Genomic DNA, 25181 nt, shown 5'->3' with positions numbered 1-25181 from the left:
CCAGGAGCAGCTAGAGGCAAAAGAAGCAGAAGGTGAGGCTTCCACCACACAGATCAGGGTGATCACTCCTCAGTTCTTTACTGAGACAGGACCAGACACAGGCACTAGGCATGGGCTTTATCATCTTTTAACGTAATGGACCATAACCAGGTATGGTGTGAGAACCACACAGTTGTCTTTTTGTCCAATCTCAAGTTCAAAACCCTCTCCACTAGGTATTGTATGGAATTATCTGAATAGAATAACCCTACCTGATCGTGTAAGTCAACATTCTATTGCCCTACGTGGGCAAATCTTCAGGAAGCTGCCCTGTCTTATTTCTGTCTGAGCATGTTAGGAGTCAGACAAGTTCAACACATATATGTACAGAGTTTTCATTGTAGCAAAATATAGAAATCAACATAAAGGTACACCAATAAAGAGCTCATTAAAAATTATGGTTCATTCATACAATGGAATTCTAGGCAACTGTAAAGAAATGAAAAGAAGTCTAGTGCTCTAATATGAAAAGATCTAAGTTGCATTACAACATGCAAGATGCAAAACAGTGTGTATAATATGCTATTTTGTGAAAAGATAAAAGAAAAATAAGTATAAATATTTTTATTTATACAATACCTTGTCAGATAAATTCACCTGTCAAATCTGTTCTTACATCTTGCTGTTCAGCTATGTGATTTGGTTAACAATATGTATTTCCTTTGAACTAAAACACATAACACCTTAATTTTTAAACTCACAAAACACATGTGCACTGGGTTTTGTCTCCCCATCTCCCATCTCTCCAAGTCAGCGGTTGGAGAAGGTTGAAGTTGTTGTTGAACATTAAGCAGTGCAACAAAAGGCTTCAGCAAACTTTATTCCCTGAAGTTAGGGGGAGACACTGCCCTACAGACCCCAGGTGTGGCCCTCCTATAAAGTGTTGAGTACCTACAACTGCTTTTCCATATATATTCCTTACAGATCCATAAAGAAGGTCTGGAAGAATACCCAATAAACTATTGCTATGATAGCTATCAGTGGAGGCGGATTGAAACTGGGTCTCTGAGGTACAGGGAAGGGGAGGGGCTTCACGGTATACCTCATTATATATTTAAAATTTTTGTCCCTTGTAAACACAATCCTATTCAAAAACATTAAAAACAATTTTTTAAAATTAAAAATAACCACCAAGGTTACTAGAAGATGGCCTGAAGCCGAGAGGGAACTGTGGGGGTGAGCTCCCATCAAGGGCACCATATTAGGAGGCAGGCTGTCCCAGCGGAATGGAGAATCCTACAAGCCCGAGAAGCTGCCTACCCAACCCCACCTCAGGCTGGTATCTGAGAACTGAACCCGAGAGAGGGCAGAGCTGCCTGCAGCTGAGTCATACCGCAGAATCACCCATCGATTTCTATACTCTGTGTGTATTCTGCTTGCACTTAGTTTATAAGGAAAGCGCACATCTGTAAAAACTGTACCCTGGTCTTAGCTGAACTGAGAGTAAGAGGGTTTTTCCACCCCTCTGTCTTGACACACCATATCCAGGGGCACCTGGACCATAACAGCTTCCCTCCGAAGAAGAAAAAAAGAGTGGCTGTTCGAGAATAGGTACCCCAGGAGTTAATTCATCGGATGACAACCATTTGTTGAATGCCTACTATGTGTTAGACAAGATACTGGATGCTAGAAGACAGGGATAAAGTAGAGCTTAGACAATGATTTCCTTCCAGTGGGCTGCTCCCTCAAGAGGCCCCGGGATACCATCTTCTCCAAAACCTGAGAGTAAGCGTTAAGGCATTAGAGATGTGCAGGCCGAAATTCACAGAGGGACAACTCACCCTGGAGCTTTCCTCACCACCTTGACCAGTTTAGCGTGTAAAGCACAGAAAGGAAAAGCAGAAGAAAGACAACAGATTGAAGGAGCCTGTGGCGTGTGGTTCTGCAGATGCAAAGGAAACGACAATCCCAATTTCCAGTTCCTAGGATATGTGTCCCTTCAGAGCACAGGGGCCTCAGCATTGAAGCCTCCCTTCCTTTTTTTGCCTTTTCATAGGGTTTCTTCCCAGTAAACATTTACAGAATAAAATTATTTATTGGAGGAAAAATTTAAAAAGACTCAAAAGCAAATTGCTCCTAGGATAGAGCCTAACTTTTTTTTTTCCAGTTGAAGGTTACTGAGCACTTACTATGTGCTGGGCATGATTGTCACCAACATACATGTGCTTCCTCATTCAAGCCAAGAACAAAACTATAAGGTTGTAGTAATATCTCTACTCATGTGCAAGGAAATCACCCCTCAGAGGTCCCTCGGAGGGTGTGTGGCAAGCACAGGACAGAGAGGAGAGGGGTTTCCCTGAGCATGAGGGCTTGGAGGCAGCCACCGGGGTCAGAAGCCCGTGGTTAGCAGTAACTCTTGCAAGTTGACTCTACAGGTTAGCCCCTTGGATCTGTTTCGTTAGCTGGAATTTGGGGATAATAAGGATATTTACTCCACAGGACTATTGCAAGGGCTAAACGAGCCCATCCTAGAATAGTTAGTTGCTAGAACAGTGCTGGCACACGGCAAGCCTCGGCAAGTTGTTAGTTACCAGGATTCTACCCAGGTCTCCAGACCCTGAAGCCCACATACCAAGAGTTCTATTCTATTCTACTGCTTCTTGGCATCTTCTTAGAGGTACAGCCAGACAAGCATTTCCTAAACCTGGCATTGAGGACCCAGGGAAAATTCATGAGGGGGGCTGTCTCTTAGAGCCAGGACTCCCTGATGAAAGCGTGGAGGGTGAACTGAGGCACAGGGGTTGCTGAGCCTGGGTACTGTGGCGGAAGCAACATCCCAGCTTAAGCGGCTCCTGCTTCTTCTGTTCACAAATGGGATGTCCATGCCAGCTTTCACTCAACAGAATCCTGCTGCTAACCACCACCAGCACTATGAGCCATGAGCCAGGAGAAGGAAGTGGGACCCGAGAGTAATGGAAAGGGAACGCTTACGTGGGACCCAACCCAAAGGGGAAACGGGGCATGAAGTTCAGACAGAAGCCAAAGGGCCATAAGAATAAAAAAATGGGGAACCACTCATGGCCTGGATTATCTCACCCCCTCTCCTCCCAGGCTGACTGGGTGAGCCACCATCCCACATGACCAGATTTCCTGTTATTACACAGACCCATGATCTGGCCCCTCACCGTCTTGTCAACTCAACTTCCCACTTCTGTGGGCTTGAAGGTAAACAAGGCCCAGCTGGACTGGATGCCAGCTGGTTGAGAGGCGCAGGGACCACAGGCTGGCAGGCAGAGCAGGGAGCAGCTGAGTGAGGGAAGCAGCTGGGCATCAACAGGGTGGGGTGCAGCAAACTCCTTTCAAGCCAGAAGCCTGGCCTTGGCTCCCAGGCTATAAATGTAGAGAAATCACCATGGGTGTGGGCCACAATCTCCCTTGCACACAGGGACAAGACGCAAGGCAGCAGCCCCCAAAGGAGGATGAAGCAGCACGTTTCAGGACAGCGGTATCAGTAGTTAACCATTCTCTGTCACAGGACATGGGCTGTTCCAAGCACGCAGGCCCCCCCCGCCTGGCCCCTTGGTGGAGTCCCACCAGACCTCCACGCAATCCAGGAGTAGCAAGGGGACTCCGGGGTCCTGTGCTTGAAGCTGTTGCTGGTTAGCATCCATCCACCCTGACTATTAAATCCTCCCTCATTTTTACAACACATGTTTTAAGGAGGCGGTGAGGCATCTTTTAAGCACTGGAAGATAGAAATGCCCCTTTCCTCCTTGGGTCTATTCTGCTGGGGTCCATGGGAGGCAGTATCCATAACTCATGTAAACTATTAGGATCCCACATCTCTCTGTTCTGTGCACGTCAGTAAGTGGCAGTGAAAAAGATGGAGGACACCACCAAAGAGCATTTGCTGACTCAGCCATGTGCACAATGCTAGGCAGCTGGCACAAAGCATCTTGAATTCTCCAGTGGCCTCTTTGGGAGGAGTTTATCCTCATTTCACAGATGAGGAAACTGATGCTCAGGGCCCTGCTCAGGGCCGTACACTCGATCCCAATTCAGAACGGGGCCAACCTGAACATGTAGCCCCATGCCTACAGAAGCAGGCGGGAAGCTAGGTGAGGGAAGCAGATGGGCATGAACAGCAGGAGCTGCAGCCAGAAGCCTGGCGTTGGCTCTCACTGACCACTTCCAGGCCAGACTGCAGATCTAGCATTGTCCAGTGTGAACTTTCCAGAGAGGCCTGGATTTTTAGGGGAAATGTCCACATTTCTAAACCCTGTGCAGACCACCTACCACATGGGCCAGCCCTGAAGGTGTCCAATTTGCCATTTCCCTGTAACTACTCCTCCTGCCTCCAAAGTCAAGTCTGTTTCTTATCCACAACAGGCACAAGGAGTCAACACATAGTCAGGGAAGGGCACCTGGCCAAAAAGAGACCTTGCCTTACACCCCCCAGAAGACAATGCCCCACCTACCTCAGGCTCTATTAATGAATCTGCACCTGCATACATCAGGCCTAACTCTGATGCTGGCTCTGTGTGCCTCTTGCAGCCTACTCACTATGTGCTTAAGGACCTGGGAGGCTCAAACTCAAATTCCAGCTCAGCTACTCACTAGCTATATGATGCTGGGCAAGTCACGCCACCTCGCTGTGCCTCTATTTCATCAACTGAAAGAGAGCAATACAGTACCTGTCTCACAGAGCTGTGCTGATTTTTTTTTTTTTTTTTTTTTTGAGTGGGCATCTCTCATATTTATTGATCAAATGGTTGTTAACAACAATAAAATTCAGTATAGGGGGGTCAATGCTCAATGTACAATCATTAATCCATCTCAAGCCTAATTCTCGTCAGTCTCCAATCTTCTGAAGCATAACGAACAAGTTCTTACATGGTGAACGAATTCTTACAGAGTGAATAAATTCTTACATGGTGAACAGTACAAGGGCATTCATCACAGAAACTTTCGGTTTTGATCATGCAATATGACCTATAAACCATCAGGTCAAATATGAATATTCATTTGATTTTTGTACTTGATTTATATGTTGATCCCACATTTCTCCTATTATTATTATTATTTTTATTTTTAATAAAATGCTGAAGTGGTAGGTAGATGCAAGATAAAGGTAGAAAACATAGTTTAGTGCTGTAAGAAGGCAAATGTAGATGATCAGATGATCAGGTGTGTGCCTATGGACTAAGTATTAATCCAGGCTAGACAAGGGCAGCAAGACATCCACGGATGCAGAAGATTTCTCTCAAAGCAGGGGGGGTGAGGTTCTGAGCCTCACCTCTGTTGATCCCCAAATTCTCACCTGATGGCCCCCCTGCGACTGTGCCTGTCTTAGGTTGTTCCTCCCTTGAGGAATCTTACCCGTCTCTGGCTAACCAGTCATCTTCCGGGGCCATACAGGGAAATGTAAAGTTGGTAAGTGAGAGAGAAGCCATATTGTTTGCAAAGGTTAGCTTTTTACTTCTTTGCAGATTTATGCCCTGTGGCTTCTATGCCCAGCACTTGTCTCGAGGTATCTTTACCACCTGGAGGAATTATGATACTCGGTAAATTCGATATGAGGCACGAATTCTATTTAAGGTTTGTAATTAGGAAGGAAGAAGAAAAGCTATAGATGTAGCATATGAAGGAAACTTGGGAGGATTGATTATTTCTTTGACATATCTTCTTGTATAGTACCTTAAGTATGTATAGGTTTTAAACTACTAACTAATTTGCACACACATATTAACATAATAGGAATACGGTGACATAAACAAAGCAAATCTATAATTACCAGCCATCTCCAGTGAAGCCAAGAAAACCATTTAGGCACCCTAGGCATTTGTGAAAATTTATCTATGATATGATGGATATTTTCCAACTGTACTTGAACCATCAGACAAATTAAAGCAGCCCATTTCTGGGATCTGTTCACATCCCATATGTTCTTTTAACCATAGATAGTCTATAGTCATGAGATTTTGGGGTGCTACAACTTGCACCCCTCCCAACTCCTGGTTGAGTTCCAACAGTACAGATCCAGTCAAATTCGTTGTCTCACTGTATGCACATGCCAGCCTAGACATCTCCCTCCTCCTTCTTATGGCAAGTCCAGGAGACGGTGGGCTGGATGCAGCCACAACCGCAGCATCGTCCGGATCCCTGTGGAGGCTTTTTGATGATCATCCCCCGGCACGAGTCCTCCAGAGAGTGCTGATGCCGGAAGCTCCTCCTCATATCGTATCTTAGTTCATTTTCTGGGTATCCAAGCTAGGCCTTGATCTTCTGCGTAGAAACAAACAGACCCTTTGCCCACACTTTGACATGCCCTCTATACCACTGTGCAGAACTCATTGGAGGTCAGCACACAGTAACTGCTTTTTTTTTTTTTTTTTTAATTAAGAGAAAGGAATATTATCAGAAAAGAGTACCTCCATAGCTGATCATCTGACACCCTTTAAGTGATCAACATTAAGGATATTTAAAGCATGCGTTGATCTTTGATTTACCAATAGTTTTATCCTATTAAGGAGTAATCCCCCTTTTCTTTCTTTCTTTCTTTTTTTTTTTAAATTTTTAATCTACACTTACCTGAAGAATACTATGTTTACTATGCTCTCCCCTATATCAGGTCCCCCCTAACAACCACATTACGGTTACTGTCCATCAGCTTAGCAAAATGTGGTAGAGTCACTACTTGTCCTCTCTGTGTTGTGCAGCCCACCCTCCCCTTTCTCCCTCCCCCCCATGCATGCTAATCTTAATACCCCCCTTCTTCTTCCCCCCCCTTATCCCTCCCTGCCCACCCATCCTCCCCAGTTCCTTTCCCTTTGGTACCTGTTAGTCCATTTTTTGGGTTCTGTAATTCTGCTGCTGTTTTGTTCCTTCAGTTTTTCCTTTGTTCCTATACTCCTCAGATGAGTGAAATCATTTGGTATTTCTCTTTCTCCGCTTGGCTTATTTCACTGAGCATAATACTCTCCAGCTCCATCCATGTTGCTGCAAATGGTTGGATTTTTCCACTTCTTATGGCTGAGTAGTATTCCATTGTGTATATGTACCACATCTTCTTTATCCATTCATCTACAGATGGACATTTAGGTTGCTTCCAATTCTTGGCTATTGTAAATAGTGCTGCGATAAACATAGGAGTGCATCTGTCTTTCTGAAACTTGATTGCTGCGTTCTTAGGGTAAATTCCTAGGAGTGGAATTCCTGGGTCAAATGGTAGGTCTGTTTTGAGCATTTTGATGCACCTCCATACTGCTTTCCACAATGGTTGAACTAATTTACATTCCCACCAGCAGTGTAGGAGGGTTCCCCTTTCTCCACAGCCTCGCCAACATTTGTTGTTGTTTGTCTTTTGGATGGCAGCTATCCTTACTGGTGTGAGGTGATACCTCATTGTAGTTTTAATTTGCATTTCTCTGATAATTAGCGATGTGGAGCATCTTTTCATGTGTCTCTTGGCCATCTGTATTTCTTTTTTGGAGAACTGTCTGTTCAGTTCCTCTGCCCATTTTTTAATTGGGTTATTTGTTTTTTGTTTGTTGAGGCGTGTGAGCTCTTTATATATTCTGGACGTCAAGCCTTTATCAGATCTGTCATTTTCAAATATATTCTCCCATACTGTAGGGTTCCTTTTTGTTCTATTGATGGTGTCTTTCGCTGTACAGAAGCTTTTCAGCTTAATGTAGTCCCACTTGCTCATTTTTGCTGTTGTTTTCCTTGCCCGGGGAGATATGTTCAAGAAGAGATCACTCATGTTTATGTCTAAGAGGTTTTTGCCTATGTTTTTTTCCAAGAGTTTAATGGTTTCGTGACTTACATTCAGGTCTTTGATCCATTTTGAGTTTACCTTTGTATATGGGGTTAGACAATGGTCCAGTTTCATTCTCCTACATGTAGCTGTCCAGTTTTGCCAGCACCATCTGTTGAAGAGACTGTCATTTTGCCATTGTATGTCCATGGCTCCTTTATCAAATATTAATTGACCATATATGTTTGGGTTAATTTCTGGGGTCTCTAATCTGTTCCACTGGTCTGTGGCTCTGTTCTTGTGCCAGTACCAAATTGTCTTGATTACTATGGCTTTGTAGTAGAGCTTGAAGTTGGGGAGTGAGATCCCCCCTACTTTATTCTTCTTTTTCAGGATTGCTTTGGCTATTCGGGGTCTTTGGTGTTTCCATATGAATTTTTGAATTATTTGTTCCAATTCATTGAAGAATGTTGCTGGTAATTTGAGAGGGATTGCATCAAATTTGTATATTGCTTTCGGCAGGATGGCCATTTTGACGATATTAATTCTTCCTAGCCATGAGCATGGGATGAGTTTCCATTTATTAGTGTCCCCTTTAATTTCTCTTAAGAGTGACTTGTAGTTTTCAGAGTATAAGTCTTTCACTTCCTTGGTTAGGTTTATTCCTAGGTATTTTATTCTTTTTGATGCAATGGTGAATGGAATTGTTTTCCTGATTTCTCTTTCTATTGATTCGTTGTTAGTGTATAGGAAAGCTACAGATTTCTGTGTGTTGATTTTGTATCCTGCAACTTTGCTGTATTCCGATATCAGTTCTAGTAGTTTTGGAGTGGAGTCTTTAGGGTTTTTTATGTACAGTATCATATCATCTGCAAATAGTGACAGTTTAACTTCTTCTTTACCAATCTGGATTCCTTGTATTTCTTTGTTTTGTCTGATTGCCGTGGCTAGGACCTCCAGTACTATGTTAAATAACAGTGGGGAGAGTGGGCATCCCTGTCTGGTTCCCGATCTCAGTGGAAATGCTTTCAGCTTCTCGCTGTTCAGTATAATGCTGGCTGTGGGTTTATCATATATGGCCTTTATTATGTTGAGGTACTTGCCCTCTATTCCCATTTTGCTGAGAGTTTTTATCATGAATGGATGTTGAATTTTGTCAAATGCTTTTTCAGCATCTATGGAGATGATCATGTGGTTTTTGTCTTTCTTTTTGTTGATGTGGTGGATGATGTTGATGGATTTTCGAATGTTGTACCATCCTTGCATCCCTGGGATGAACCCCACTTGGTCATGGTGTATGATCCTTTTGATATACTGTTGAATTCTGTTTGCTAATATTTTATTGAGTATTTTTGCATCTACATTCATCAGGGATATTGGTCTGTAATTTTCTTTTTTGGTGGGGTCTTTTCCTGGTTTTGGTATTAGGGTGATGTTGGCTTCATAGAATGAGTTTGGGAGTATTCCCTCTTCTTCTATTTTGTGGAACACTTTAAGGAGAATGGGTATTATGTCTTCTCTGTGTGTCTGATAAAATTCCGAGGTAAATCCGTCCGGCCCCGGGGTTTTGTTCTTGGGTAGTTTTTTGATTACTGTTTCAATTTCTTTGCTTGTAATTGGTTTGTTTAACTTTTGTGTTTCTTCCTTGGTCAGTCTTGGGAGGTTGTATTTTTCTAGGAAGTTGTCCATTTCTTCTAGGTTTTCCAGCTTGTTGGCATATAGGTTTTCATAGTAGTCTTTAATAATTCTTTGTATTTCTGTGGAGTCTGTCGTGATTTTTCCATTCTCATTTCTGATTATGTTGATTTGTGTTGACTCTCTTTTTCTCTTAATAAGTTGGGCTAGAGGCTTATCTATTTTGTTTATTTTCTCAAAGAACCAGCTCTTGGTTTCGTTGATTTTTGCTATTGTTTTATTCTTCTCAATTTTGTTTATTTCTTCTCTGATCTTTATTATGTCCCTCCTTCTGCTGACTTTAGGCCTCATTTGTTCTTCTTTTTCCAGTTTTAATAGTTGTGATGTTAGACTATTCATTTGGGATTGTTCTTCCTTCTTCAAGTGTGCCTGGATTGCTATATACTTTCCTCTTAAGACTGCTTTCGCTGCATCCCACAGAAGTTGGGGCTTAGTGTTGTTGTTGTCATTTGTTTCTATATATTCCTTGATCTCTATTTTGATTTGTTCATTGATCCATTGATTATTTAGTAGCGTGTTGTTAAGCCTCCATGTGTTTGTGAGCCTTTTTGTTTTCTTTGTAGAATTTATTTCTACTTTCATACCTTTGTGGTCTGAAAAATTGGTTGGTAGAATTTCAGTATTGTGGAATTTACTGAGGCTCTTTTTGTGAGCTAGTATGTGGTCTATTCTGGAGAATGTTCCATGTGCACTTGAGAAGAATGTATATCCTGTTGCTTTTGGATGTAAAGTTCTATAGATGTCTATTAGGTCCATCTGTTCTAGTGTGTTGTTCAGTGCCTGTGTGTCTTTACTTATTTTCTGCCCGGTGGATCTATCCTTTGGGGTGAGTGGTGTGTTGAAGTCTCCTACAATGAATGCATTGCAGTCTATTTCCCTCTTTAGTTCTGTTAGTATTTGCTTCACATATGCTGGTGCTCCTGTATTGGGTGCATATATATTTAGAATGGTTATATCCTCTTGTTGGACTGAGCCCTTTATCATTATGTAGTGGCCTTCTTTATCTCTTGTTACTTTCTTTGTTTTGAAGTCTATTTTGTCTGATATTAGTACTGCAACCCCTGCTTTCTTCTCACTGTTGTTTGCCTGAAATATGTTTTTCCATCCCTTGACTTTTAGTCTATGCTTATCTTTGGGTTTAAGGTGAGTTTCTTGTAAGCAGCATATAGATGGGTCTTGCTTTTTTATCCATTCTATTACTCTATGTCTTTTGATTGGTGCATTAAGTCCATTTACATTTAGGGTGACTATTGAGAGATAAGTACTTATTGCCATTGCAGGCTTTAGATTCGTGGTTACCAAAGGTTCCAGGTTAGCTTCTTTAGTATCTTACTGCCTAACTTAGCTCGCTTATTGAGCTGTTATATACACTGTCTCGAGAGTCTTTTCTTCTCTCCCTTCTTATTCCTCCTCCTCCATTCTTCATATGTTGTGTGTTTTGTTCTGTGCTCTTTTTAGGGGTGCTCCCATCTAGAGCAGTCCCTGTAGGATGCCCTGTAGAGGTGGTTTGTGGGAAGCAAATTCCCTCAGCTTTTGCTTGTCTGGGAATTGTTTGATCCCACCATCATATTTAAATGATAGTCGTGCTGGATACAGTATCCTTGGTTCAAGGCCCTTCTGTTTCATTGCATTAAGTATATCATGCCATTCTCTTCTGGCCTGTAGGGTTTCTGTTGAGAAGTCTGATGTTAGCCTGATTGGTTTTCCTTTATAGGTGACCTTTTTCTCTCTAGCTGCCTTTAAAACTCTTTCCTTGTCCTTGATCCTTGCCATTTTAATTATTATGTGTCTTGGTGTTGTCCTCCTTGGATCCTTTCTGTTGGGGGTTCTGTATAATTCCATGGTCTGTTCGATTATTTCCTCCCCCAGTTTGGGGAAGTTTTCAGCAATTATTTCTTCAAAGACACTTTCTATCCCTTTTCCTCTTTCTTCCTCTTCTGGTATCCCTATAATACGAATGTTTTTCCTTTTGTATTGGTCACATATTTCTCTTAGTGTTGTTTCATTCCTGGAGATCCTTTTATCTCTCTCTATGTCAGCTTCTATACGTTCCTGTTCTCTGGCTTCTATTCCTTCAATGGCCTCTTGCATCTTATCCATTCTGCTTATAAATCCTTCCAGGGATTGTTTCACTTCTGTGATCTCTTTCCTGACATCTGTGATCTCCTTCCGGACTTCATCCCACTGCTCTTGCATTTTTCTCTGCATCTCATCCCACTGCTCTTGCATTTTTCTCTGCATCTCATCCCATTGCTCTTGCATTTTTTTCTGCATCTCTGTCAGCATGTTCATGATTTTTATTTTGAATTCTTTTTCAGGAGGACTAGTTAGGTCTGTCTCCTTCTCAGGTGTTGTCTCTGTGATCTTTGTCTGCCTGTAGTTTTGCCTTTTCATGGTGATAGAGATAGTTTGCAGAGCTGGTACAAGTGACCGCTGGAAGAGCTTCCCTTCTTGTTGGTTTGTAGCCTTTTCCTGGGAGAATAGCGACCTCTAGTGGCTTGTGCTGGGCAGCTGTGCGCAGACAGGGCTTCTGCTTCCTGCCCAGTTGCTTTGGGGTTTATCTCCGCTGTTGCTGTGGGCTTGGCCTGGCTGGGGCTGTTCCTCCAAAATGGTGGAGCCCCGTTGGAGGGGGAGCAGCCAGGAGACTATTTATCTCCGTAAGGGGCCTCTGTGCTCCCTGCTGCCCAGGGGGTTAGAATGCCCAGAGATCCCCAGATTCCCTGCTTCTGGTCTAAGTGACCTGTCCTGCCCCTTTAAGATTTCCAAAAAGCACTCTCCAAACCAAAACAACAACAGCAACAATGAGAGAGGGAACAGAAAGAAAGAGAAAAAAAAAGGAAAAAAAAGGAAAAAACAAGCGATTTTTTTTTTTTTTTTTTTGTCCTCAGGTGCCGGTCCCAGGCACCCGCTCACTGGTCCTGCTGCCCTGTCTCCCTAGCACCAGGGTCCCTGTCCTTTCAAGGCTTCCAAAAAGCACCCACCCACCGGTCCCGCAGGGAAGGAACGCTCAATATTCTTTGTCCTCAGGCACTGGTCCCACGCACCCGCTCACCAGTCCCACCGCCCTGCCTCCCTAGCACCGGGGTCCCTGTCCCTTCAAGGCTTCCAAAAAGCACTCGGCAAAAAGAGAGAAAAAAAAGGGGAAAAACGCGCGATTTCTTCAGTCCTCAGGTGCTGGTCTCCGGCACCCACCCACCGGTCCCACCGGGAAAAATGCGGGATATTCTTTGTCCTCAGGTGCCAGTCCCAGGCACCCGCTCACCAGTCCCGCCACCCTGCCTCCCTAGCACCGGGGTCCCTGTCCCTTTTAGGCTTCCAAAAAGCACTCGCAGAAAAGAGAAAAAAAAAAGGGGAAAAACGCGCGATTTCCTCTGTCCTCAAGTGCCGGTCTCAGGCACCCGCCCACCGGTCCCCCTTCACAAGGCGCTGGGTTCTTGCAGGTGTGGATGTGGTCTGGATGTTGTCCTGTGTCCTGTGGTCTCTATTTTAGGAAGATTTTTCTTTGTTATATTTTCATAGCTCTATGTGTTTTTGGGAGGAGATTTCCACTGCTCTACTCACGCCGCCATCTTGGCTCCGCCCCCCGCTGTGCTGATTTTTAAGAGTTGACATATATAAAGCACGAAGAACAGAGCCTGGCCTGTACTAAATGCTACACAAATGTCTGCCGTTATCATTACCTCATGGAATCTCGCCTCAGACCACTCTCCTCTGCCAGCCTACGGGCTGCATCCCAGCCCCCCTCCCTGCGCCTCCCAGCCCTCCCCCAGCTGTGGGTCTCACTGCAGTCAACAGAATCCCTCTGAGAGATGGGAAAATCTGAGGTGGCTTTCCCTTTATGGGTTCAGGCAGCCAGCTGACTCAGAGGAAGACATTTCAACTCAGACCTGTCAAAGACGAAGCACAATTCTTGGAACATCCTCTTGCCTCGAAAAGCTCTGGGGCTTCCTTCACGTGGCCTGCCTCCTTCCCAACAAGAACAGAAGCACGGTGGTCGGAGAAAGAAGGAAAAAGTGAGTTTCCTGCCTCAGGCCAGCTGCAGATAACTCATCTCTGGTTTCCGGAAACCTCATCTCTGAGCATTCATTTTTGGGGAGAAAAAAATCCTCCCAGGGAGAAGGAGGGGCTGGAGGGCATGGAGAGAATAGTGGCAAGAAAGTTATCCCCTCAGTTGCCCTTTCTGCTTCCCCCCTACCTGCTCATCCTACAGATTTCAACTGAGATATCACCTTCTCCCAAATATTTATGTGCCCATCTTCCACTCTCCCCCAGGGCTCTGGATTCTGCTACCACCCACCTTAGAACACCAGTGATCTCTGCCTGTACAGCCCCACCTCTCTCTCTCTGCAAGAATCACCTCCCTCAATGGTTACCCCAGGGCCTGGTAACTGAATAAAAGAATTAAATGAATGGAAGAATACTCAACAACCCCTTCCTCTATACTGTCCCCCACCCCCAGCCAATCAAAACATGAAAGCACTTTGAAGCTCCTACTTGCAATAGGCTCTTTTAATTATTATTATTAAGGTTTCATTGATAGACAATCTTATGAAGGTTTCACATGAGCAACATTGTGGTTACTACATTCGCCCATATCATCAAGTCCCCCCACCACACACACACACACACACCCTTCCAGTCACTGTCTATCAGCATAGTAAGATGCTATAGAGTTAATACTTGTCTTCTCTGCACTATACTGCCTTCCCTGTGAGCCCCTTACATTCTGTGTGCTGATTATAATGCCCTTTAATCCCCTTCTCCCTCCTTCCCAACTCCTCCCCTTTGGTAACTGCCAGTCCCTTCTTGGAGTCTGTGAATCTGCTGCTATTTGGTTCCTTCAGTTTTGTTTTGTTGTTATACTCCACAAATGAGTGAAATCATTTGGTACTTGTCTTTCTCCACCTGGCTTATTTCATGCGATAGGTTCTTAAAAGAACCAGTAAACATACATCATAGGTTCCCACACTTCTCTAACTCTTCTTGGTCACATACAACCAGTGGCTGTATTGGAGTTTGCTCTTGGGAGAGTTCCTGGCACGCAAACCTTTAACCCAGACTTGTTCCCCCCTGCCAACAAGCAGCTGCCTCAGGATTAAGGCTGGAGAGGGTGTTAAAAATTGCACCAATGCCTCACCGAGATTGAAACCAAGAAGACACCCAGGACCAGGCCAGAGCAGGGCAGGTGGAAACTCAGGGAGGGCAGACTTGTAAATAGTGATGACCTGGGATTTCACTAGAATGTCTAGCCTGAAAGGTCATTTTCTTGACTTTAGGGATATGAAAATGTGCACGCCTTGCCTTCTAAGGCAGTTTCAGTAGAAGACATTCTGACTTACAGTCCTTCCACTGATAAAGCATATGCCCCTATTTATTTGGGGAAAATTTGCTGCTTTATTGAGGTGTGACATTCCTGATGAGTTTGTTCTTTAAAGGTCTCCATGTCCTTCTCTTAATCTAACAATGTATTTAGAACTTGACCATCCTCCATCCAAAATTCTTCCTGATAGAGACCCCAAAGTCTAAAAAATAAACTAGAGTTCAGTTTTGATACATGTTTTAAAAGAAAGGACCAAATGTCTGTACTAACTGCATTTCAGGACTCAGTTACATAAAACTGCCTTCCCGGCCATTCTTTGCATTGGCTAATATTTAAATCAATTCACATTTTCCGGGCACATACTAATTCCACAGTCAGGAGGATGCCACAGCTAGCTGGGGTGACCTGAAGCTCATTACACTTTGACACTGGATTTGAATAAACCATCAAAGCTTATTACAGTTTGACTTGAGTAGAATAGAGAACTGAGAGAGTCATTTCCTCTTGTTCTTTTCTCTACAAAAAGGAGAAACAGCTGGCTCTCCTAGTAGGAACTCAAACCTCACCCAAACTCCAAGTATAGCACGTTCTTGGAGGAGGCTGTCCCAGATCTCTCTGGTTCAAAGTGAGCTCGCCTCATCCAAAACACTAGAGAAATCTTTTTACAGTACCATTCAGGGGCAATTCACCACATTGCCCTGTGCTCTCTTGTGCCGTGCTCATCCATCATTTGTCCCTTTATTATTGCTAAATTTCCACAATAATAGGAATACTAATGGCTAACATTTATTATGCACTGGATCCTGTCCTAGTGACATTTTTAGCATTACCTCAGTCCTCCCAAACACCAGGAGCTGATGCTATTAGCCCCATCTTACTGAAAAGACAAACAGACCAACAAACAACAAAAAACAGAGGCTGAGAAAAATCAAGTAACTTGCCCAAGGTCCCACAGCTAGTCTAATCTTGATCCCCAGTCTCTCTGAATCCAGAAGCTACTCTGCTAACAACTTAAAAAATTTTAGTGAACCTGGCACAGAGCTTCCTGCACACAGAACTGTCACAATTGATTGAAAAATGGGCTTGAGAATAACCTAGCCTTCTCTCCTTCTTCCCTACTTTTCTACTGTCCTGGGCCCTCCACGCCCATGCACCCACCCTCCTCAGGGGTCATGCCTTAAGCCTACTGAGTTTATGGATCAATTCTGCAAACAGGTCTTCCAAACAAAAAATAGCTGAGGAAAGGAAAGTCAAAACCCAACTACCTATTAGAAGGTAACCAGAGAGGGGCATGTCCACTGCAGCAATTTAATGATGCAGATAAGGGAAGCAGCATTTATCTCCATGTAGACACTGGCAGAAGTGGGCACACAGGCAGCTCGGCTAACTGGACTCAACTTAGGACCACTGGGTCACATGTATGCCTGGAATGCGTTTCCCATGATTGTACCGAGCGTCTGCGATGTGAAAGCCCATCTCCAGTTCAACCACCTTCCTAGAGAAGGCCAGGGGACAGAAGGTACAGACGTGGGTAACTGAAGCCCTGGGTTTTGACAGCTTTGATTTACTCTGAGTTCAGTTCACATCTGGACAATGAGTTTCAAACCCCAACCATATGTATTTCTCACCAGCTTGAAAATAACTGCTCAAAACAGAGAGAGGAACGGCCAGCACCTCCTTAAACCCAGCCCTGGACAGGAGGGTTGGAGGAGTGTCATGCTCCTAAGGTGGCGGAGGGTCAGGGGTTGGGGAGAGGCTTTTAGAATCAGCCCATTGTGAGACTGGGACCCTGAGGAGTCAAGAAAGGAACCAGGGTAGAAAGAAAGACCGAGCCCATTGGCTGAACCTTTCTTCCATCCTAAAACTCTCTCCCAGACACAATCTAAATAAGCAAGGGTGTTGCTAAGGACTGAACCATGTCCCCCCAAATTCTTATGTTAAAGCCCTGCTCTCTCAGTGTGTTGGTATTTAGAGATAATTAGGCTTCAAGGAGGTCACAAGGGTGGCTTTCCCATGATGGGATTGGTGCCCTTTTAAGAAGGGCCACCAGAGAGCTTGCTCTCTCCCCATCGTGTATGCAGAGGCCACGTGAGGACACAGCGAGATGGTGGCCAGGACAAAAGCCCTCACCAAGAACTGAATCAGCCAGCACCTTGATCTTGCACCTCCCAGCTTCCAGACCAATGAGACATAAATGTCAGCTGTTCAAGCAGCCCAAGCTGTGGTGTCCGTATGGCAGCCTGAGCAAACTAATACAGGTATGAGGTCAGACAGGCGTTCAGACCCTGACTTGGCCTTTTATAGTGTGTGACCTGAGACAAGTTATTTCACTTTTCTACAGTTTTGTGGACAAACTACTGATAACAGTGGTTACCTCACAAGGCTATGAAGAGGGTGGGCTCTGCTAATGTATGTGAAAGGTGCCTAGTGCTTTTCCTGGCACCTCCACCCCTGTTAGCTCCCTTCTCCCCGACTGTGACGTTAGTGCTACAATCCGGGAGGCAACAGCCCCCCATCCACCATGCCTTCCCATGCATGCTGCGGCTGATATTGTGAATGGGTAGCCTTTTGGTCAAATTCAGCCCACAGATGTGTTTTGTTTGGCCTGTACCAAACTCTGGGGAAATTTGGATTAATAACTCTCAAAAATCAGGAAATATCACATAAAAATTCCCATTTCCCATTCTTCTTGAGAAATAAGATGAGATGTCACTGGATGTGGGTTCTGCCAGGGTAAAGCCCTTTCAACAGAGAGTGAGCGCTCCCCTCCACACACCCAGGCCAGCCTCACTCATCTAGAAGACCCTCTTGGCATGTGAGGGCTCCTGAGTTAGCAGACCCGGGACTAAAAGAGCTGGTGAACTCTGGCATGGCTAGTGCTTTTCCTAGCTGCCTGCAAACAGAGACTTTTCAAGATCAGTCTCCCAAAGTGAGTAACAATTAGCACGTTCCTGAGTCACTGTTTTATTTATTTATACTTCTACTGTGAACTAAAGAACCTCACAAAGAGCCAAGATCTTAGTTCTTGGAGTAAAATTGAGCTCTTGCAACTCAAGGGTTGGCTGACCCAGCTTTGCCCCCATCATTTCAGTTCTTGGGCCTCAGTTTCCTCCTCTATAAAAGGAGGCCTTGAGCCAGATGATCTCTATTGTCTCTTTCCATGTCTATGTAATTATCATGTGAAATTCAAGAACATGGGTAGAAATTTAACACAACTCTGTTTACTTCAGAGCACTAAAGATTTTAATCAAAGCTGAGCTCTTTAAACACCTCACTGACCCTTAACACAGGTCTGAACTAGTGTAAACAGAACCTGAATAATGGCCTTGTTTATTGTTCTGCCCACTGCAGGGTTGGGTCTTTATCTTGATGCTCTGCACTTAACACATTAGAGAGGAATGAACACCAGGGCCGTGAAAGACCCTGTGTTCAACCTCCTGTCCCCAGGAGACCCTCATGCTCTGGGCCCTGCCTGCCTCTCCACCTTCATTTCACCCAATCACAAACCCAACCACACCACCATCCAACATCCAGATCTATGTGCACATGGGCCTACTTTCAGTTCCTTGCTCACTGCCACCACAGGACCTTTGCACCTGCAATTTCCACCACCCAGAGGCCACTTCATCTAGTTAATTCCCACTGATGCCTCAGATGACAGCACAAGCCTCACATCAGCATTCCTGACCTCCTTGGCAAGACCAGGTCACGCTAACCTACTTTCACCACATCAGCTCTGCTGTAGTGGCTGCCAAGTGGCACGTTCACATTGTACATGTGTGACAATTGACTAATGATCATCTCCCCAACTGAATACAAATTCCAGAAGCAGGGTCCGCATCTGTCTTTGCTCTTTCTTATTTCTCTAGTGTCTGGCCAACAGGGAAGCACCCAAATATTTGATGAATGAATGAAAAGCCAACACTACTGGGAAGATTCTGGGAGACAAGACTCCTCAAGAACCATGTCTTACTGAGGGTCACATCACCAAAACTTCACGGTAACGGTGGGCAACACCACTGACAATGATGGTGAGAGCTACAAGTACCAAGTCCTCCATGTGGCCCAACCCTGTTCTAACAGACCATTTATATAATAACTCAATTTACATCCTCCTAAGAATCCTTTGTAAGTAGGCACATTTCTTATCCCTGTTTCATGTAAGAGGAAACTGAGGTACTAAAAAGTTAAGTCACTTAGTGAGGGGGAGGAGATCCATAAGATCCCCAAGGAGTCTGGTTTAACCACTAAGTCCTCTTAGCTAACATGGTACCCAATTAAGCAGGGCATAATAAATGTTTACAGAATATATGGCATATAGCACTGCCATATAGCAACCCTCTAACCCCTCTGTGTGCCCCAGACACACTATATACACGAACAAATGGATGAACCCTCTCTGGATCAGAAGTTTAGGCAGATAAGGGTCTTAGAACTTAAGCCATCAGAGCCACATAAAAGCTGACAGAAGCAGCAATAAGAACCAAGCAGAAAAAACTTTATGATAAGGCTCCCAGTGGGGTGGCCCCCCTGGCCCAGCTCCAAATGGCCCAGACCTGGCCATCCACCTACCTGATGTTTTCATTCAGTGCATAGAGCTCGTTGCTTTGTAAGCCGCCCCCTTTGAAGACGTTGATCACGGCAGTCTGGACGCTGCGTGGGGAGACAGAAACGACCCCTGATTAGAGGATCTGCCTCCCTGGGGGTATCTCAATAAGCAGCTCAGGTCTAAAGTTGCATAGAAGGGCCAGGAAGCCCATGGCACAAATACAGCCATGTTTTCCATCCCTGGAACCCATCATTTCCTTCCCAGGGTCCTTGGAGAGAAAAGGAGACTGGGGTCAAGAGGATCCAGAAGCAGCCCCTCTCCTGCTTTCCCACAGGCTAGCACGTCTCCCTCTCTCGACTTGCTGGCAGCCCTGCTGCTGAGCAGCAGTGATAAAGGGCAGGCAGTGGGGTCTGCAATCAGGAAACTGTGGCATCAGCACCACCAGCCCTGGAGGAACACAGAATGGCATGTACTGCAAGCAGAAGCCCGCCTGGGCCTGTGATCTTTTACCTTGAGGTCCCTGTCTTCTCAGGGCACCCAGATGCCTGGGCTAATATAAAATGCTGATTCCTGGCCTTTTTAATAACTCTCTCCTTGGGAGAACTTCACTGGGGCTAGCCTCACCTGCCCCCTCATTCCCACTCCTGTGATTGTACAGGGAGTAGGAGGTTAGTCCCATGAGGGGCTACAGTTAAGTCTTGACTCCACATTCTCAGGGACCCCAGCCCAATATTTCAGCAAGGAGCTGATTACAATTGCCTTTACCAAGGGTCCCAGGCCTTTTCTAAAGAACAAGGATCCATTTAATATCAGAGCATTTCAGGGCCCCCTTTCCTCCCCAACATAAAATTTATACAGTCATTGAGAAAAATCCATAGTGATCCAAACTACAAAGAATTCAATAATGCTTTAAAATAATGTGTTTAACTCATCCAAAGAGTAATGGTGTACTGTGAAAAAAGAGTAGCCCACAGAAATGCCAGATAATATTGATTCAGTCTCTACTCAATGCTTTGTGTACAAAAGATCAGTCAGACACCTTACAAACCTCAGTGTCTCCTCCCCAACCACTGGTGGCTCACAGGTACTGATAATCCCTGGTTTATACAGCTCATTTAGCTTTCCACAGATATATGTCTTATCTTTCCAGTTAGATTATAGGTGACCTGAAATTACTTACATGGCCCCACCTTTGGGTACTCTGATAGTCTGGGGTGTGACTAATGAGCATGGACAATAACTATACATTCCAATCTAACTGCCCCAGGCTGGCTAGCCGACCCCGCTAACCCAGAGGCCCCCAGTGATCCACTTTCTCTCCACACAAATAAGGAAAGCTAATTCTTTGCAGGAAAATGCCCATGTAGCCAGTTGTCCATATAATCATGACCTTTTGAGGCAGAGCGCACAGGAGCGGAAGCTAAGCCAGTCCCTGGCCCTGCTCTGGCCCTTGGCAGCCCTGTACTCCACACCTCGCCGCCTGCTTTACCTGTTCCAGGCCGAGCTAGAGCTCAGCTGCAGAGCCTGCCGGGTTGCTTGGAATCGGGGCAGATCGCTGAGCACTGGGGAGCTCATGAAGCGCGGCCTGGGCCTGCGGAATGAGCCCATCTTGTGGAACTCAGTGGGCAGACTGGGAGCGAAGCCGCGGGTCATAGGTCCAGGTGAGCGGACGGCTCCTCCTGCAGACCAGATGCTTCCGACTGCCCACAGAAAGGGCTTCTCCCAGGGCTGCCTTCAGGCCCTCAGGCTTTCTTAAAACCACAAATTTAGCCAACACCTGAAAAGAGAGGAAAGCTTTTATTGAAACCTCCTGGGCTAAGCAGACCACATCTTAGAGGAGGTTGGCTGGGACTTCCCAGCCCAATTAAGTTACAAACAACTCAGGGATCCCACAAAATGACCTATATCCTACGGGCTCCCATTCACAACTTTTTACCGGTCTTCTTTTGGTTATAACAGTGTGGTCACCCCAAAGGGGGAAGATAGCAACAATGGAGCCAGGCTGAGACAGGCCTACAGAAAAGCAATTTCTAAGCTGTGCTTAACAGTGGTTCCTGTACACACCCATCAGAGTTTGGACACTAGGTTTCTGTAGATCTAGCAAAGTCGTACAGTAAGAAATGGCTTTTTAAAAATGCCACAAGAATACAAGAGCTCCCTGTCCTGGCACTGAAGACCTTCCATGATAAGCCCTTGGCATGCCAACCCAGGTGTATGGCTCAGAATTTCCCCAAGTGTCGGTGCCTCTTCACTCAGACGCATCTCACCATCCCTGCCCTGCCATTCCTTAATTCATGCCACCAGAACATATTTACTGAGTGTTTGTTGTTTATGAACCACTGGGAGCTGTGGAGCACCCAAGGATTTCTAAGACCTATTCCCTGCCCTCAAGACACTCAAGGTCTACAGAGAAGAAAACTGTCTTGTTCATGTATTTACACATACAGTAAATATTTATTGAGCATCTACTATGTCCAAGCACTCACCTAGGCATTAGGGATATAATGATGGCTCTGGAGAACGTGGTCCGTGCCCCATGGAGCTTACAACCAATAGGCATGGTTCCATGTGATGCTGATCCCCTCTTCCATGTTTTTTATTGTATTTTCTGTTTCTCTTGCCCAGAACTCCTTTCTTTTTCCTCTCTGTCTAAATCCAACTGACCCTGCAGGGTGGGGTTCAAGGATACTGTCCCCTGAGCAGGTCCGAGCAGGTCCTAGGGGACTTTATGGATCCATGGTTAATGGCAATGGTTTTTGGAAAGAACCTAGATTTGAGTCTTAACGAGGCCCCTCCCAAGTAGTGTAACTTTGGGCACATTGAGCCCAAGAGCCACAGCCATTAGCAGTGCCCACTGCACAGGGCTGATGAGATGAATGAGATCGAGTGACACACCCAATATAATGGCACACCCAGCACCTTCACCTGCTGTCGACTTCCATTCACACAGTTCACTTTCTGTCCTCGTGCATCTAAACCTGTCATTTCAGTTTCTTATTCTTTAGTGAGCCTGAAGTCCAAATCCGTGACTTAAAGTGAGTTTGGGAGCTGGTCAGAGTGAAGGACAAAGGAAAACTCCACTAGGTCATAGTCACTTTTTTCTGGAGGGTTTACAATTCAGCCCAGAAGTATTCTCATGCAGCCTGTCTCACCAGCTAATTCTGCTACATCCCCCAAACCAGTGCTGAAAGCAGGAAAGGTCCCAGCCATATGTGTCAATCTTCAGGCTGAGGTAGGGAGATTTTGCAGCCCCAGCTGCAGCATTTGAAGGGGCCACTTCTCAAGTAAACATGCTGCAGAGGAGCAAGTCCTCAGGATGGGCACCAGGCAATCCTTCGAGAGGGTGCGGGAGACAGATTTATAGAGGAGAAGGTGGTGTGAAGACAGAGGAAGAGACTGGAGAGATGTTGCCACGAGGTGAGGACTGCCAGCAGCCACTAGGAGCAGCAGGAAGAGGAAAGAAACAGATTCTCCTATACAGCCTTTGGAGGGAGTATGGCCCTGGGAAGCCTTGATTCTGGACTTTTGAGCCCCAAAACCGTGAGAGAATAAAATTCTATTGTTTTAAGCCACCAAGGTTCTGGTAGCCACAAGGAATGAATACACTCATTGTGTGGCCTTGGACCATCCTGAGCTGCAATCTCTACATCTGAGCAATGGGAATAGAAAAAGAGTTATCTTAGAGAGTTCTGGTGGTGAGAAAGATTATCTGTGAAGTGCCTGGCAGGGTTCCTGGAACTATACAGGTGCTAGACACAGGTGCAGTGGAGGTGCAAAGATGCCACAGCCAGGCTGGTATCGTCACTTATTGTGTGACTGGGCAGGTGACTCAGGATTGGGAGGAGGGTGAGATGATTCAACTAAGACTTAGAACAGTTCTGATATGCAATAAGCACTTGGTAAGTGCTACCTATAGTCTATTTTTATTACCACTACCACTGCTGTATTAGTCTGCTCAAGCTGCCATAATCAAATACCAGACTGGATGACTTAAACAACAGGAATTAATTTTTTCACAGTTCTGGAGGCTAGAAGCTCAAGACCAAAGGGTCGGCAGGTTTGGTTTTTCCTGAGACCTCTCTCCTTGGCTCCCACCTGCTCACTGTGGCCTCACAGGGCCTTTTCTCTGTGTGCAAGTATTCCTGGAGTCTGTGTGCATCCTAATTTTCTCTTCTTACAGACACAAGTCAGATTAGATGACAGCCACTTTAACAGCCTCATTTTAACTTAGTCACCTCCTTAAAGGCCCTGTCTCCAAGCACAGTCACATTATGAGGGAGCTAGGTCTTCAACACATGAATTTTGGCAGGGGAAGCGGGGTGGTCACACTTCACCACTAGCATCATCACAAAGAGTTCTTTGCCTAATGTCTCTGAGCTGAAGAAACCAGTGTTGTGGTCAATGTTCTCTTCTGAAGGATCAATGCAGTTAACATTTAGAAAAGTGTGCTTCTAAAATGATTTAAATCATTTAAGTTTTTGGTGCCTAAAGAGTTCATTTCCATTATCTGGAAAGCTGGCATCCTGGAATCATGAGGCGCTGTGGCAGTTCCAGGGTTCCAGGGCATCAGCACTGCTCTTGCTACCCCAGGGCTTAACCCACATGGGTTTCTTTGAAAAATTTCACACGTGGAATACAGGATGTGCTTCTTGGAAAAGAAGAATGAGGTGTCTTACTTTCTCCTTTCAGGGCAGGGCACGGGGACTGGGACACAGCCCTGCCAGCCAGGCCAGCGGGCAGAAGGCGGCATACTTAGTGGAAAATGCAAATGAATTCCACTAAGGTTCCAACCCTCAATGCTGAAAAGGGAAGTAGAACCATGGTACAACTTAAAATAAAGAAGTGGGTGACTTACAATGACTCTGAGGCTTCCAGGAAAAAGCCATTCTGAGTGTAAATAACAAAGAAGTAAAAAAAAACTGAACACAGTCTCATATGGCCACCTGGAAGATGAGGAGAAGCCAGTTCCCAGGGAAACCAGACAGACAGTCCATTTGACATGTCCCCCTTGGGAGCTCCTGCAGTCAGGAAGCCCAGCGTGGAACTCCTTCCCAGAGACATGAATGTAGAAATGAAAAGCCAGTGTAATATCCTTCAGCACCATCAGGATTTAGATACTGACATTTAACTCAACGGATCCATTCTTTAACTGCAGCCAAAAGTATCTTTACAATAGTGATGATAAGAATGGCAGCACCATTTTACTAAGGGCCAACTGTGGAAGAGGCACTTGATACATACTATCTCAGTGTTTTAAAAATGAGTTTAGGGGGTCTTGACGAAAAACTTCGATGAAATAGATTAGAATAGAAAACACCAGAGTGCATCCCATTTTGGGGAAACATGTATGTTAAAGGTATACTCATGTGTACTGAGTCTGTATATCCTATTTCACACTGTATGTAGCACTCAAAACATGTGAAAGCCCATGTGCTACTACCATCCCCAATTTACAGAGAAGGAAATGGAGATGCCATATATTTATCTTGTATAAGGTCACACGGCTTATAACAAGAACCTAACAGCCAGGGCCAGGGATGCTCACATCACTCTGTTGGTTCAATGCCTTTAAAGGCTCACCACAGCTCTTAAAATAAATCCACAAAACCCACCCTCACACCCTCATATCTCACCACCCTGCACACCAGCTCACTGGCCTTCCTTCCTTTCCTCCAACACCACCTGCTTTTCTATGCCCTAAGACCATTGCACATATGCACCCTCTGTGTGAAATACTTCCCACCCACCTCTTCAGGCTCAAATCCACATGCCCATTATTGCCCATCCTTTATTTGCTTAGAGAGGCCCTCCATCTACCCCCTCACCCCTGATGAGGTCACATCACCCCATAGGGCACCTTCCTCACCTCCTTTGCTGTC

At 45.1% G+C, this 25181-nt stretch overlaps 1 protein-coding gene across 7 annotated transcripts in view; it reads right to left on the bottom strand.

The window, feature by feature from the left end:
• PRR5L (proline rich 5 like) overlaps nt 1-25181 on the bottom strand; it is a 93491-nt gene that overhangs the window by 37693 nt on the left and 30617 nt on the right. For 6 of the 7 annotated variants that reach the window (XM_017649108.3, XM_017649107.3, XM_017649106.3 and 3 more), the window contains exons 2-3: nt 20792-21079; nt 19326-19406 (exon numbers count right to left, since the gene is read on the bottom strand). In XM_017649108.3, the coding sequence (XP_017504597.1) occupies nt 19326-19406; nt 20792-20955 (245 nt within the window). In that variant the 5' untranslated portion in view covers nt 20956-21079. Of the gene's footprint in view, nt 1-19325; nt 19407-20791; nt 21080-21788; nt 24504-25181 lie in introns of those variants that run through there. The other variant, XM_017649110.3, reaches the window with a different exon arrangement.

Source organism: Manis javanica, chromosome 11, assembly GCF_040802235.1.
Source record: "Manis javanica isolate MJ-LG chromosome 11, MJ_LKY, whole genome shotgun sequence".
Lineage (NCBI taxonomy): Eukaryota > Metazoa > Chordata > Mammalia > Pholidota > Manidae > Manis > Manis javanica.
This window is presented reverse-complemented; position numbering and strand designations above follow the sequence as displayed.